Source organism: Diadema antillarum, unplaced genomic scaffold, assembly GCF_040938485.1.
Source record: "Diadema antillarum isolate AM-2024a unplaced genomic scaffold, OU_Dant_1.0 seq00000773_RagTag, whole genome shotgun sequence".
In the NCBI taxonomy this organism is placed as follows: domain Eukaryota; kingdom Metazoa; phylum Echinodermata; class Echinoidea; order Diadematoida; family Diadematidae; genus Diadema; species Diadema antillarum.
The window spans coordinates 29,995-46,794 of NW_027271662.1; the positions used below are offsets into that span (position 1 = coordinate 29,995).

A 16,800-nucleotide genomic window follows, 5' to 3' on the forward strand; every position below is an offset into this window, starting at 1 on the left:
GGATCCCGACACCCTCGCCACAGTTTGAATTATGTAATACCCGATAATATCAGGATTCCTAACTAGCCTGTTTGAGCAATATGCAACGTTCACTTTAGAATAGTAAAATACCACGATTCGTACTCAGTCGAATCTCATATTCCTCTCAGCCTATTTGTGCAAAAGAACTAATTTGCTATACCTCAAACAGTCATTCTAAAATTGTCTTAATCAAAAGGTGTGAAACTCAACCGGGGCATGCATTCATCAAGATTTAGCAAGCAAATTACAATCTAGTGGATTTCAATCGCCAAGAATTCTGTATCATCCATTTTCAGCATTCTCGTGTTTTATTTTGTTTTGTTTTTCAGTTCAGATCTATGATGGTGAACTGTACGAATTGGCTTGTCCTCTGCCATTAATATAATTCATTCATCAAAACATTTTTCCAATGATGTCATAAGTGAAAGGATATATCCATGACTTCAGGTGCCAAAAATACTGCGAAACAACAATAAAAAAATAACACAAAAGTAGAACAAAACGAAAGAAAAAGAAAACCCGAAAACACTTGGGTGTGGTGTGTGTGTTGCAAAACAGAGTGGTGGTTTTTACTTGCGATGAGTTTGCCACTAAGACAAATAATATGACTCATCAAGTCTGTCTCCACAAAAAAAAAAGTCTGTCTCCACTATCATTTTCACCATTTGAGCCAACCCGACGTTTCCGTCGAAAGTCACCACTGTAATCGTTCAAGTGCCCTCTTAAATCAATTTCCGATGCTAGTGTCATTGTGTGGCAATTTTCCAAAAAAAAAATCTGGAACAAGACATTCGTATTAAAAGAAGCCTAGATGATGCTGTCATGAAAAAAAAAAATAAGGTTCGTCGCGTATCCGATTAGTGACAAAGACGTCAGAAGAATTTTCCTAGCCAGTACGAATCTACATCATATTCCCAATGCCCTGGAAAAAAAAATCAGAAAAAAAAAACTCTACCCGCGTCTATCGTGTCGTACGTGAGGGAGAGAAGGCTTTTATCGGGTAAGGACTCTGTGTCTTCAAGAGACAACACATTTCATCTGATAGCAATACCGAGTTGCTCGTGATTGTGAGTAGACGATAACAGGTTGCAAGTCATTAGTGGAGAATAACGGTGATGAATTTTGGTTATCGTTGCAGCTGTTGTCGTCGCTACTGTTTCTGTTTTAAGAGGAATTCTGAATCCAAACATTAGTCAGTTACAGGGTTTGTTTTTTCCCCACAATCTGATTGCCTGCGCAAACTCAACTTCCTTCTGACTGCAAAACTGGAATGATTTCCATAAACACCTTACGCTGTAAAAATGCAAGACAGTAGCCCTACGACAGAATAACGTATTACGCTTCTCGTTCGGCATAAGTACAATGTAGTAAATACAATGTATTAGGGTTTTTTGGTTGATGTGATCACCAATTTCTATAAATTCCGATGTGAGGGCGTCCCAAAGGAAGATTCGAAGACATCGTAAAAAGTGAGATAGCCATTGTTAGGTGTGGCTTGCTCACGGCTCAATATTCCCTCGCTGCATTCTCTCTATTCATACGCGAGCTCATTCGCGCCATCTGCAAGTGTGCCAGGCAGACAATATTTATTCACTGAAATCAGCGTGGTCTTTGAAGCGGTCTGGCCTTCACGAGGGCTGCATTTCACTCCTCAGAGGGCAGTGTCTTCCTCCGTCTCGTTCCTGGACTCCGCCGGAAACTCATCTGTCTTCACGTCACTGGCGGCGCTTTCTTCCGCTGGAGGAGAAGCTGGAACCTCTTCCGCTGCTGAAGATTCAGGTGGTGCTGTCACTGGCGAGGCAGTATTGGGTTCGGGCTCGTTCGTAGCGGCCGGCTGTTCCTGGAGTACCTCCGGCGATTCGCCGGAAACATGAGCCGCGGACTGAGCAGACGGTTCCTGATCGAAAGAGGTCTCGACCTGAGCGTCACCAGTCGCTGGTTGCTCTTCACTCGCAGTTTCCCCAGCCGTCGCGGTGACACCACCGAGTTGCTGTTCTTGAACAGCTTCTGGATTCCCCGCTCCTCCCACCGTTTCACTGGAAGAAGGTGCCTCCTCCACCTGCGATTGGTCGCCATCAGTTGCAATTTGACTTTCACCTGGACTGTCATTTTGTTCAGCGGCGTCATTTTTTTCTGCCGAAATCGTATCCCCCTCTGGCGAAAGCTCTGCTTTGTCGTCGGACGTTACCTTATCTTGAGTGTCCGAATCATTATCCGGGCTAGCAGTTTTTGCTTCGGTGATGTCCGTTATTTCAGTCCTATCTTTACTGCCGCTCTCCTCATCACATTTACTTGCGTCGTTTTCAAGGTGTATCTCTGCCGCTTCTTGTGACACGTGCGGTGTGACGTCACCAGCTGCCGCTTCCTCCTCCTCCTCGCGGTCAATAGCTCCAGTGGCTGCGTCCTGTTTCTCGCAAGAACCATTGGTCTCAGCCTCGGTCGCCACCTGTTCGGTAGTAGCACTTTGTTCATTGGCTTCTACCACTTCATGTTCATCGGCTTTTCCATTTGTCTCGGAATTCTGCGGCTCAGCACTTGCTGGTGTTGAGCTCTGATCACTGTTATCTGTCTTTCCCTCTTCAGGACCCGTCGACTGCTCTTCCGCGTTTTTGGTCGGCGAGGGGTCTCCTCCGTTACTCGACGGTTCTTCCTTCTGCTCGCCTGCTTTCTCCATATTTGCTGTCACGTGATTTTCTTCCGCTGCAACATCCCCACTCGGTTTTATCTCTACTGCGTCCCCATTTCCCCCGTTAGTCTTGTCTGGCGCTACTTCGTTTACATGGTTCTCTTTGGCAGTCTTGTCGTTGCTGGCATCGCCGTTGGACTTGACCTGAACGTCCTCCTCGTCCTCCTCGTGAAACACAGTATCCTCCATGCTCCCGTCGGATCCCACCATGACGAACCCGGGATCGCCGCCTTCCTGGATCGCCTTGGCGAGCTGCTCCAGTTCCTTGGGCGGGATCTCGAAGAGCATGGAGGAGGTGCGGGATCGTCGCTCCTTCACCGTGATGGCCGCGCTCAAGCGCTCGTAGATGGTTTCCACGAAGGGCTTGGCACTTGGGCTGTAGAAAAGGTACTCCCCTTCGCCCTGGGGACTTCGACTGTAATACAGGAAAAATAAGATAGTCATGAACAATTAATGGGTAATCGTTGCACACATTTCTGTATTGTATTGGTCACAATGATAGTCAGGAAGGGTCCATTGATAAGCCAGCAAACTCTTAGTCTAAAATAAGATGAATTAATTCTCTGTATTCCTGCGCCACTTACATGACTTAGTCGCTATGTGCGTTTTTCATTGCATGCCATTCAGTTGTTAATAGACAGAAAATCTTCGGAAATGGCGGAATCTGCATCGGACACGAGTACAGACAACATATACATCAGTTATCCTCATGCAGCTAATACAATACGTTGGACAATTTCTCTTAAACACCACTGATCGTGCTTTGGTGTGTGACTGGCAGCGGGTATTGGAGGGTTAACGCGCCAGTGGCGGCATTGATGCGAGGACCACTCACTTGCTGATCTGAAGGCACGCGATCTTCTCCAGGTCCTGCTGGGGGCCCTTGCTGGGCAGCATAAACCTCTTGAGGTGCCTCAAGTCCCACTCCAGGGCCTTCTCGCCCGTCAGCGGGTGGTGCAGGGCGACGGTGAGTCGAGATACGCCCGCTAGGTAGACTCCAGACAGCTTCAGCCTCTCCGAGTCCTTGTTGGGGATGACGCTGACACGGATGAATTCTGCGGTAGGTTAAGAAGGATGACAATAACATTACTGTCATTGGTATCATCATCATCATCCACTTTATTATAATGAATACTGTCTTCATTTCTATAATTTCTTTTATCATTCTTACAAATATCATTATCATCGTTACTAACTTACTCGGCAATGCCGTTACTATCACAACAAATTTCCACCAGCAATGGTAAGGATACCAATGTGAAAATGAATGAAGGTCAATCTTGGATGTGCCCGGCATGGCCGCCGTGGTCATGACAAAAGACATCCATGTCTAAAGGTCCATGGCATCCTCTTCACACTGTTTCGGCTGACGTAAATGGGTCCACAGATTCCAACAAGAGATAAATGATGAAATTTCTTGTCTTTTTTTAATGTCGTCAACAGTAAAGTCAGCTCTAATCCCAACAAAAACTCTGGTGTAATATGCAGCATGCCTCGACTAATGTACAAACCCACAATAGCAAAACCTCAAATAGTTTGGTAGTACGACACTGCCCTGTGGAAAATGTACTGTATCTCATTTTATGCGAGTAAACAGCATTAATGAGAGCGATTGAATTCATCATGATGAACTATTAGTGATTTTCTTGTAAAACTTTTACGGATAGGCCAACATTGATTAGCTGCAGGTCTTTGAATAAGTGCATAAATTCTTTCTTTGTGTGTACGAATTTATGTGATCATACTGCGTAAGTAGTGGAATACTAACTGCCATTTTTGTGTTTTGGTTGTGTGTGCGTGTGTGTGTGTGTGTGTGTGTGTGTGTGTGTGAATATGACTATTGTATTACAGAACGAAACTGGAACGGGGAATTAAAAATAAAACGTGTGTGTGTTGGGAGGGGGAGAGTAGCATTTCAACGTCGCAGATTTTCTAAAGAGAGAATAGTGACGTCATCAACATTTTATATAGGTCACCGGGGAAATCAATGATATTCAATTCTTGTGTTCTACGGAACATGCGCTCTTTCAGTCGAATTTCAAAATTCAATTCATTACAGAGCTCTTTGCACACGGCCATGAGACTTTTCACAGAAATGCCCGGGTTTTTGTACGAGGACTGTTGAACAACTGTCATGGCAATTTAGTACCTAAAATATAGCTCACTTATTGCGAAAATGAAAGTCTCGGAGGTTCTCACAGTCACGGTAATCATCGATTGTAGAGCTTTAAAACGAAAACTAAAAGAGGCTTGTCATGCTGACTTCGCGATATTTCAAAGCAGACGATCTTCCTTTGACAGTTAACATATCCAGAAGTGACTTGGCGGGGGATTGTGGGACGGTAGTAGTTACATAAGGTGGATGAGATGACAAAAGCTTGCTGTATAGAGCACGTCATTTTTGGATACCACGCAGACACCTCTACTTTTCAACTAAGGTGCAATGTGCTGCTCCCCCCCCCCCCCTCTTTCACTTTCTCTTTCTCTTTCTGTCTTCTCAGTGTAGTTTACGAGCCAGTCCTTTCTCATCCCATCCGCCCACATTTACCCCCGTCATCCGATCTACATTTATCAGACATTCTTTGCCGATCAGCCAGCACTCAAGAACAATAGGGAGCAAGAGCTGCATACCTCAGACTTAACTTCCCATCCTAAGTTGTGTCTATAAATACAAATATACGTGTATAATGTTACAACTTTCTCAAAAGGTGCGGTTCCATCATGTTATCTAACATGTGAAAGAGACGAAAAAAGAAAGCCCAAACAAATCGGGAATGAAAAACATACGTTAGTGGGTCATGGAGGGGTTTCGGATTACAAACAATACGCTTGGAAAGAATGGAATTCAAAAGTCAGCAGTTCACTCACTGGAGACCAAAATGTAGGGAGGGAGAGCGAACATACATTAAAACACGGATATTTATCTTCGGAGGCAGGAGCAGAGATCGAACAGACTGGGAAACGGTTGGGAGGAGTGGTTCATAAAGAGTTTAAAAAAAAACCAGAGCGATAAACTCAACGATGAAAACTCGTGCGCTTCAAAACAGGTACATCTTTGTTATGGCATATACTTGACGACGTTGAATCTTTTCAAGCCGTGACAATTTCTTTCTCGTTTTCACAAAATAACGTGAACGTGAACTTCACAAACGTGCTATCATTTCTAATCGATCGATCTCCCATCAATTAGTTCCACCAAGATTCTGTAGATTTCAATATCGATCTAAATATTCAGAAAAAGTCTGGTAACAATAATTATTGAAGCACTGGTCAGTGAAAAGGGGGCTCTCCCACATCGACAGAATAAACACAGGAAAAATCATGAAATCTGAACATTGACAATTCAAAGCCTGATTTTTACACATGCAGGAAGAAAACGATAGGAAAAAACATTACGTAGAGTTGGAAGCTTAGGGCAACAAAACACAGATTGAACTAAAGGGGGAGGGGACACACAATTGAACGGAAGACTGACGCACCTGAGCCGAAGCCCAGCACCGACGTAACCTCTTTCTGCTCTGATGCGGGCAGGAGCAGCTTCCGGAACACATCCATCCACTCCTGGGTGTCGGTCTCGCTGTCTCCGGACAGGGTCAGCGCCACCGTGCCTCCGCCCTTGAGGAACTCAAAGGCCCTACTCTGGCTCTTGGAGATGACCCTCCGGATGTGGGTGATGCCCTCCAGCAGGAGACTGGTTACCTGCTTGTTGTAGGCCCCCTTCTCCATGTACAGCTCCAGGAGCACGGAGGACTGCGACGAGTCCTTGGTAGTGTTGGTGCGGATCACGACCCATTTCCGCTTCCACGCCTGCATAGAAGGGGAAAAGATACAAGGAGACGTTATCAGTAATGTGGGAGGGATTATAGGCAGTGGGTATAAGAGGTGCAAGAGATCAGAGCAAGTTCGTCGACAACCCCCTGATATAATAATAACAATGTATTGCACAATTCTTATATTCCAACAATCCCAGCCACCTGGAAGAAGACACATTGAAAATACAAGCAAAACCCTTCTCCATTGAAGTTGGAGTCCTCACCATCGGCTATATATATATAGGCCTATTTGAATAGTATACATAAATATACATGAATTGTAAATATCTTAAAAATTATGCAAACATTCATATTATCATTCAATCACACATTCAAGTTAGATGATGAAGAAATGATCGTATCACTCAACATCTGTCCCATCTATATACACACTATACACACGTAATTCTTCACAAAATTTTCTCCTTTTTTAAAACTGAAATAGAAGAAATTATATCCATCCTAAGTAAACTAATGTGGATCAATCCCAGGATGACTTTTAATTTGAAGGGGTGGCAAAAGAGACATCTCTCTTGCTCCATGGTTGAAAAGTGAAAGAAAACCCTAGCATTATCGTTCATGGTATCACACCCGATACATCGCTCCAAAATGGATGGTTGTCGTTAATGTTGTTTTGAAGTGTGAAATTTTACCTACTCCATTAATTTATGTAAATGTATGTTGAGAACGAACGATAACACTCGAGCAATGCCAAGGTTTCACGTGGGAATTTCCGCCAGAGATCTCTTATATCGTATTATCTCCTCGAATTATCATTATCATTATTGGGGTATATGTACATCACTTCGTCTAACCGCATTGAAGTGGCGGAAGGTAGGAACGCTTTGTACCAACACTGATTTTTCACACGCTATTATCATGATTATCACCCGGCCGGATGAATGAATGTCAGATATCATTAGTGGCGACCTTCATCCTCCTTGCTTTCTCCCGAGTATGGAAAACTGATACAATAATAACATGGAACATCCTATTTAACATCCACTATAATAATGTTCCAGCAAATGAAACAATTTAGAAAATCTGAATATGATAGGAAGGAAAGGTATAGGCCCACGGCTTCCTCAGTACGGAGCTATAACCGTGAGCTCTTCAAAGCGAGCCTCCCTCTGACGCTCAAGTAGATTTGGGTGGGGAAAAAAATGGACACCATGCATTACGGAATTCAATATCAAAGCCAACGCGTATTTACCATTTGCAGATGAAAAAAAACAACAGCTTTAGTGCATCAAAATATTTTCAAAATATGAGTTGGGGATAGAAACAACCAATGGAAAAATGTTAATGTATAATCAATGTTTAGTACTGTTAATGTCATACAAAATGTGAACAATAGTTTTGTTGAGAATCGCTAGAATAAACCGTCTACAGTTACGGTTTACTGAGAAAATTAGTGATATCGCCTTTATTGTAAAATTTAAAATGGAAGGTTGATTTGTGATACCAGTGAACTATACATATGCATCAAATGTGATAACTCGCACATTTTTTTTTCTAGTACTGCTCCAAATGGTAAACAGTGGCTTTAAGATACTGACCATGTCCGGACGTGCGATGATAACCAGCAACAAAAATAGAGTTGATAATGACTTGTCAACTATCAATGATTTCCTTGAAAGGTTGAAATAATACATGCAGTGATGCTACGTTGTCATCATATGACATTGATTAACTATCAGTTTCGATGAGAAACATTGTCGCGATTAAGTTCAAAGACATGAACATGACTTACAGTCTCTGTCAAGACGTTTTGTTACCCCGTTGTATTGTTGCGCGATAAATAAGAGTGCGAGAGAGACCCTACGACTGTTTATACGGTCATTTGGCTCTCAGTTATTCCAGTACTATCTCAGAGATGGAGTATGTCAGCCAAGCGATTGGTTAAACCAAAGACTGCAGAAAGTGCTATCTAAAATAAAAAGAAAGGCCTTGAAGCCGGGTCCATATGGAAAGACAAGCACAAGCTGCTTGCTGTTTATTAGAGAGCCGCAGTTTCATCTCCAACGTGCTGCGGAAGTCTACACCCGGAATGTTTGTACATTGTCATCGAGGAAGGGAGTCATGTTACATCCATCATGAGATCCTCCTTATTAAAATATTTAGTGATAACGAAAAACAAAGCACTACACTCTGCCTTTATCTTTCAAATCTGTATCAATCTACTATATATATATATATATATATATATATATAATATACATATATATATATGATATACATATACATATACATATATATATGTGTGTGTGTGTGTAGGCCTATATACTACGCGATATCTATTTATCATACTTATCAATCATTGACCACACAATACGATATTATGTTTTGTCCCCTAAACATATTGCCCATAGCGTCATCTGTTTAGTATTTTGCATCTGCCCTTTGGCGTTCGCATCTGAGACGTTTTGAATGAAGAAATGATAATATTACACGCATGGTTTGTGTTAATTAATTGGTATAATTCTATGCATTTTTTAATTCTTTCTAACCATCGCATGTCGAGGCATGAAGTATACTCCATGAGAACATCGCACTTGACACCACGTCAAACGAACGAAATATAAATATTCTCATGGATAGTTGCTAGTTCTCTGTAATCCCAAGTCTACTACGTGACTCCCTTTTTCAAGCAAGGGCTAATTCCATGAATCCGGAATGTCTACCTCGAACTCTGACTATACGTGAAGTCGCTCCAAAAATAGTTGCCATGGTCACCGAGATGTAAAGACGTAGATGTACATCTCGAACACATGCTCGTTGTCAATAATGTTCAGACAGACGGGTGCAAAGTCCATAGTCCCAAGCAATATTGGCCGGGAACATGCCTGGATTCGTTAGCAGCCAGAGACGTCTATCGGGGGGGGGGGGGGGGGGGGGGGGGAGGGGAACAAACATATAATTTCTCCCCACCCCCCCCCCCCCCAAGGGTGAAATATTTGAACAGTTTTCTATCAAAAACACATAAAAGTTTTCCACATGTCGGAAATTATTTGGGGTGGGGGGGGGGGTGGGGGAGAAATTATATGTTTGTTCCCCGTCCCCCCCCCAAATAATTTCCGACATGTGGAAAACTTTTATGTGTTTTTGATAGAAAACTGTTCAAATATTTCACCCTTAGAGTGCACAAGATTGTTGAATTTCAATTCTGAATATTACCCCCTCCCCCCCCCCCCCCCGGCGTGGGAGGTTTAGGCCTACTAATACCTTCTCCCACACCCTCCCCCCCCCCCCAACTCGGCCCTTTTCCGTAGACTAAGCACACTTTTAAGATTGACAAATATCCGCATATTTCATCATTTCTTGACGGAACTGCTATAACATTACGGCTGCCAAGATTCAAGCATCAAAACCAGCGAGGGTCAAAAAAGCACTGAGGGTGAAGCATATTAGGCCTAATTATGTTACATTATTCCCAAGTTTGCAAGGTTTTGATATTCCATTATTGTCACGACAGGAAGAGATACGCCACTGTCAGGGGAACCTCCTGTAGAACCAGGGAGCTCTGTTTCACCAATGTACGTCTGTAATGAGTGTATAACGTGCACTCTTTCAGTGTTGAGAAAATATGTATTATACACAAACCTCTTCATTGCTATACTGTATCCCTCTGTCTGCATGTGTGCTTCTACAACAACATCAAACTGCTGCCTTGAAGTCATCATTCATTGCCATTATGATATCGGTTCAACGACAATCAAGCCAACAAAAAGACTTGTAACACGGAGGGGAACTCTATACTCCTTGCGACATTGCTATGTGTAACGAAGGCCAAAGAAATAAACAGTGGTTCAAGAGTTTCAGAGAGTTAAGAAAATTGAACACAGAGTTTCCCCAGCATCATCAAGTGCAAACCAAATGGAAACTTTTATAAAGGCGATTGTATCATCAGTTCATCTCACTCGCAAGTGAGAAAAAAAGGTGAGAAAATTATTTTACATGCCGTTTTGTTGAAACTGCCCAAGTCGTGTTCCTCAGACGAGACGGCAAAAGGAAGACTCTTTATACTCTTTTATTAATTTTACATGACGGGGAATCCCCCTTTAATTTAGTACGCTGGATCAGCCATCATTCACACAGCGCCATGTAATCTCTTTGTGTACTTCGTTGGGTTCACGGCATACATGAAATCGCTATCAATGCAGGCCCATGGCCAAACAGTTGTCTCCTATGTTCCAAGAATGCTCTTAAAAACACGTCGGTTCAGAAGCTGGCTCGGGAGATAAAATCGACTGGAGGAAACTGCGAGGTGACACGCAGGGTCAAATTTGCCCATCCATTACTTTGTCGATCCGGCACACTTCAACTTTATTGGCAGCAAACTTTAAATCAACAAGCACGCACCCACCTCATGTGTATATTCAGGATTGGTATACCAATAGACACTCGACTCGATTCCTGTCCATTATGCATTTGATACTCAGTGTTTGGCTACACGCGACGATCAAGACCGCTTGTCGACGTATTTACATGTTTGATGAAAAGTGAAAAAAGGTCAAGAAGATTTGAATGGGGACACTCAAGAGATTTCCGTATGGGCAAACGACAAATACACGTTAAAAAAAAAAAGGGGGGGGGGGTAGTCACTAATTTACTTTACCGGCTACAAATTTTGTTTGAACTGTGTCATACAGAAAGAATTCTGCAGGTTTAAAACGAAAGAAGCATACGGCAGCAAAAGAAAAAGTGGATTTCAGTCAACATTGCAATACAAGGCTGGTGATTAAAGAACTGCACTACAGTTTCCTCAAGGATTTCGCTTAGTTTTGTGTGTCTTTTCTATTTCTAATGTTCTCAGAACAAACCGAAAGGTAGAACTTCGCTGTCATCACCGACTTATCAACGCTTGGATTCCGATCAAAGAAACCACTCAGCGGGTTTCATACGATCAAGCGAAAGGGAAAATGAAATAATAATCTTTCTGCGGCAACACATTATGTAGGAATGTCTGTAGAAATAATACACAGCTTGCGAAATCTAAGGTACCATACTGGCACCCACGTCATCGTTTTGTCGCTGTCTTACCATCAATTGACATGGACGTATAGCTACTGTTATTTCTGTTCAATCACGTGACGCCCAAGATGTTGGGCAATGTCAACAAATAATCTGTCCGTGGGATGTGGGAAGAATAATATAATTGCAATCGCTGCAATAAATGTAAAAAATTGGAAGTCTCTGAAAAATAGAGTAAACAGAGGAAATACAGAGTTGAAACCCCGCTTTGTGCTTGGCCAACGGAGAAGACAACTACCGGTGGAACCCGCCAGCTGGCTCTATGATATAAAATAGGTGCGTCCAACATCACACGGGGAGAGGTGTGCAAATTGTGTACGCCAAAGTCACATGAACTTCCAAGTTCAAGGTCACAAAGTGCAGTAGAACCTGACCGACCGTTCCCCACCCCTGCGCGCAAACACACATTACACACGCACACACACACGTCCACACAAACTGCATCAAACCAAGTGTAAGTAAAAAATATAACATTTCGCAACCGTATCACTGCTTCATAACTATTTCAGTAACGTTCAGTAAAATCGTAATGATACGACTTCTATTCTTCGTCAACAAGTTATCACAGTGATAACTCTTTGAAGATAAATCTTCCATCTACATCAAAGCCACTGTTTACCATTGGGAGCAGTGATTTAAAAATGTTCGAATTATCACATTTGATGCATAATATGTGGGGCCTATAGTTCAGATGTATCGCAAAACATCCTACCACACAAAATTTGGCAATAAAGCCCCAAATAAAGGACACATATCATTACTTTTCTCAATAAACCGTAACTGTAGACGGTTTATTCTGACAACAATTTCAATAAATCTATGACCACATCTTGCATAAATATCTTAATAGTACTTAACATTGATTATACTGATTAGCATTTTTATGTTGGTTGTTTCTTACCCTATTAACTCACATTTTAGAACTATATAGAAGCATTAAAGCATTTTTTTTTCATCTGCAAATGATTATTGGGGCTTTAATTAACATTGCTGAAGCGTATAGGAGGAGGTTTCTGCAGTGGTCACGGTATCGACGTAGTTTGCAGGCACAAACCCTTGTTGGTCGTAAAGGAGTCTGCGCCAAGACTACTATATGCACCACTTCAGCACTGTCCCATAGGCCCTGTGTTGTAGCTTCTCCCAACAAGGGAGAGGCTGCAGTGCAGTGGTGCGTGTATTAGTCTTGGCAAATGCAGACTCCTAATACGACCAACAAGGGTTTGTGCCTGCAAACTAGTATCGACGTAGGTGTGTGTGTGTGCGTGTGTGTGCGTTCTAGTGCATGTATAGTTGCTTAGTAAACGACCGCAGTGGATTAATAACTTGATCTAGAACATGGTATCAAACAAAGATAAGTGCCACAAAGACAGGGGAGGGAGGAATAGAACACCTCCCCCACCCTCACATCAGGATCATATATCATATATGAGAATCTCGCAAGCTCTCATGCGGAAAGTTCTGAAATGTAAAAGACATGAGTAATGCTGCTGTATGAGTGAGGCTACGGTGATATTCGTTTCATTTCATTTTCAACCTAGTGTCGCAGATGTTTTCATATCATAAATATCGCTATTTTTACAGACATCAAAACGCGTTAATAACTTCCGCCCACTTTGTTCATCTTTCGTTCCTTCTCTTTCCGCTGACCAGGAAGGGGACTCCACCTCTGACTGATCCGCCAATCTGGGCGTTTATAGCGACGAATGAACATTCAATACTCACAGACCAGGAAGAAATTGGTGGTACAGGCTTCTGTGATACCAACACCTCTCCTCAGTAATGCGATATCCAATCGGTTGTTGCTGGTACACGATGCAGTATGCAAAAGATAACTGAATAACGATTAGATAACACGGAGCTTCTTTGTCATTGGGATTCGTTTGCTTTCTTTTGGCTTACAACGCGTGGAGGCCCATGACCTTCTCCAATTATAAGATAGACTGGATCCTCATGGCTGGGTTATTTTAACAATTGAACAGCCAAGATACATACACATACCTCTGTAGATTCGTATAGATACCCTAGGCGGCTTTCCAACTGCGCCAGCGATAAAACCTTCATAAGCTCCAGTAACAAACATCATTGAGGTTATCCGATTCTGTCGTGAATTTTATTAACCTCCCGAAATGCGAGGTCTTCATTTAAAGAATAAATGCATTCAAGTAAGTGGAGGAAACTATGTCGAAAAAAAAGTGCAAAATGATCGCAATTTAACCATTAAAACACACACACACTTACGCATTTAATAGGCCTACTCATTGGCATTGGTGTGCTACTGTATTCTCTTGTTAGCGTGATTCGGACAGGACTTTGCCCGAGTTGAACATTGATATACCACGTGGGTTTGTTTTCCTGGCATCCTGTTTTCGAAATATTCTACATAACCGCGGGTTTACATTCCAACTGCATCCTGGGCAATGGGGGCGGGGGGGGGGGGGGGGGGGACATGTCGCTACTCACAGCACGCAGTTACCATGACAACTGTTCGTTCATATTTCGAGACTTTGGTAACTTCAGTTAGGGTGTCTTATGCCTATTCGTCTTGAGGTCAAGAAGATCGGGTCACTCCTATACCACAACCACCCGCTGTAAACAATCCTATGGTGACCCTGTAATATGAACTCAACAACAAACAGTTGCTTTGTCGTGATTTTCTTGCGTTCGTTATCGCTGTCAAAAATCCTCGCAATCTGTGGCAGTATACCTCCGCACGCATATAGTCGCACTTCAGACTGATAATGATAATAATAATAATAATAATAATAATAATAATAATAATAACAACAACAACAATAATAGTAATGATAATAATAACAACAACAATAATAATAATAGGGTATACGAGATTGTGACACAAGATGGGTACTAGTAATTAGTGTAATAAATCATAAAGCCACTGTTTACCATTGGGAGCAGTGATTAAAAAAGGAATGATATCACAAGTATCTTGATGCATAGGCCTATGTATAGTTCAGTTGTATCACAAAATATCCCACCATATAAAAATTTTGCAAGGAAGCCTCAGGCTCAAATATAAGGAGTTATCACTAATTTTCTCAGTAAACAATAACTGTACACTGTTTCTTCTAGAAATGATTTCGATAAAACTACTGTTTACATTGTGTAGGCCTATATTTAACAATGCTTAACACTGATTATACTGTACTGATTAACATTTTTACATTGGTTGTTTGTATCCCTAAACTCACATTTTAGAACTATTCTGAAGCACTAAAGCTGTTTGTTTTTTTCATCTGCAAATAGTAAATAATGGCTTGAACACTCACGTTGAGCATTATCGTGGTGCGTTCTCATACAGGCCTCATGAACCAGACAAAACTGCTGTCATTTTGTTACAGCGGGTTTATTTGCTTTCGCTGTGTATCACTTTGCCTTGACCTAAATTCTTTCTTTTATTCCAGTAGCAACGCGACTATTACACATCAGCTGATGAAAAAAAACAAGAGACCCGCGGGTCTAGCGCTCACCTGAGTATCGCAAGTTCACCTTTCACGCAGTCACTAATCTAAATTATTCACAGCTCTACCAAAATTTGACCAGGCATTCTGAAGTAGAAGATGAAAATGTACAATAAGGGCCCAAATTTTTAAAGATTCCTTAATTTGGGGGATTGGGGGCCCCCTGGGGCCCTCTGGGTGGGGCATGGTGCCCATTTTGATAAATTGAGATCCTGACCCCCTAAGGATGCTACCTGCCAAGTTTGACGAAAATCTATCATGAGGTTTTCAGGAAGAAGATGACAATGTACGATTCAGGCCCCCATTTGGACCTTCCTAACCAACCCCCCACCCCCACCCCCCCCCACCCCTGCCCCCAAGAGGGGCACCCCTGGATCTCCTATGAACAAACTCGAAACTACAGTCATTAACCCGTTGAGGACGGACTGATTTTGCTACAACACGCATTTCCCATAGACACCTGCCCGAGTATACTCGGGACTCGTCCTCAACGGGTTAATGTACTCACTCATAGTATTATCTTAGCTGTATAACTTCTGATTCAAGAGAAAATTTTTAACGATTCCTTCATTTGGGGGGTTTGGGCCCCCCTGGGGGCCCCCTGGGTGGGACATGGTGCCCATTTTAACAAATTGAGATCCTAACCCCTTAGGGATGCTACCTGCCAAGTTTGGTGAAAATGGGTCATGGGGTTCTAAAAAAGAAGATAAAAATGTACAATTTAGGCCCCATTAGGACCCCTCCTCACCTCCCTCCCCTGGGTCCCAAGGGGGGCACCCCTGATTCTGCCATGAACAAACTTGAAACTGCAGTCATCAATGTACTAACTCATAGTATTAACTTAGCTCCATCACTTCTGGTTCTAGAGAAGAAGATTTTTAAAGATTCCTTAATTTTGGGGATTTGGGGCCCCTGGGGGTCCCCTGGGGGCCCCCTGGGTGGGGCATGGTGCCCATTTTAACAAATTGAGTTCCTAACCCCCTAGGGATGCTACCTGCCAAGTTTGGTGAAAATGGGTCATGGGGTTCTCAAGAAGAAGATGAAAATGTACAATTTAGGCCCCATTAGAACCCCTCCCCACCCCCCTCCCCTGGGTCCCAAGGGGGGCATCCCTGATTCTGCCATGAACAAACTTGAAACTACAGTCATCAATGAACTAACTCATAGTATTAACTTAGCTCTATCACTTCTGGTTCTAGAGAAGAAGATTTTTAAAGATTCCTTAAATTTGGGGGGTTTGGGCCCCCCTGGGGGCCCCCTGGGTGGGTCATGGTGCCCATTTTAACAAATTGAGTTCCTAACCCCCTAGGGATGCTACCTACCAAGTTTGATGAAAATCGGTCTTGGGGTTTTCAAGAAGAAGATGAAAATGTAAAAAGTTTACGCACGACGCACGACGGACGACGGACGACGGACGACGGACGACGGACGACGGACGACGGACGACGGACGACGCACGACGCACGACGCACGACGCACGACGGACGCCGGACGAAGGGCGATCGCAATAGCTCACTTGAGCCTTTGGCTCAGGTGAGCTAAAAACTGATTTCAGACTGAAAGCTAGGCTATGCTCCCTGGGATACAAAGTTTGGGGTCAAGACCCGATTGACGGTGAGACGGATGAATGTGCTGCACGGAGCTGACAGACTCCTTTTTTCAGGTCTCTCACAATATTTCCTTATTATTCACTCGAAGGCAAACTAAAAACATTGAACAAAATGTAAGAATGTGCCAAACTGAAGTTCAAGAACAATCGGTCTGTCTG

The 16,800-nt window shown here is 42.8% G+C and overlaps 2 protein-coding genes across 2 annotated transcripts in view; both read right to left on the reverse strand.

Annotated features, from left to right (window-relative positions):
- Positions 1–983: 983 nt before the first annotated feature.
- LOC139738894 (uncharacterized) lies at positions 984–3,806 on the reverse strand. The gene is made up of 2 exons (XM_071649524.1): positions 3,543–3,806; positions 984–3,122 (listed from the first exon to the last, which is right to left on the reverse strand). Exons 1-2 carry the CDS (start codon positions 3,602–3,604, stop codon positions 1,673–1,675), a joined length of 1,512 nt encoding a protein of 503 aa, XP_071505625.1. The 5' UTR covers positions 3,605–3,806; the 3' UTR covers positions 984–1,672.
- A 2,336-nt stretch (positions 3,807–6,142) lies between these two features.
- The window catches only part of LOC139738899 (uncharacterized), a 34,763-nt gene continuing 24,105 nt past the window's right edge, over positions 6,143–16,800 (reverse strand). The window contains exon 2 of the mRNA XM_071649529.1: positions 6,143–6,514. Coding sequence (XP_071505630.1) covers positions 6,143–6,514 — 372 coding nt within the window. The remainder of the gene's footprint in view (positions 6,515–16,800) is intronic.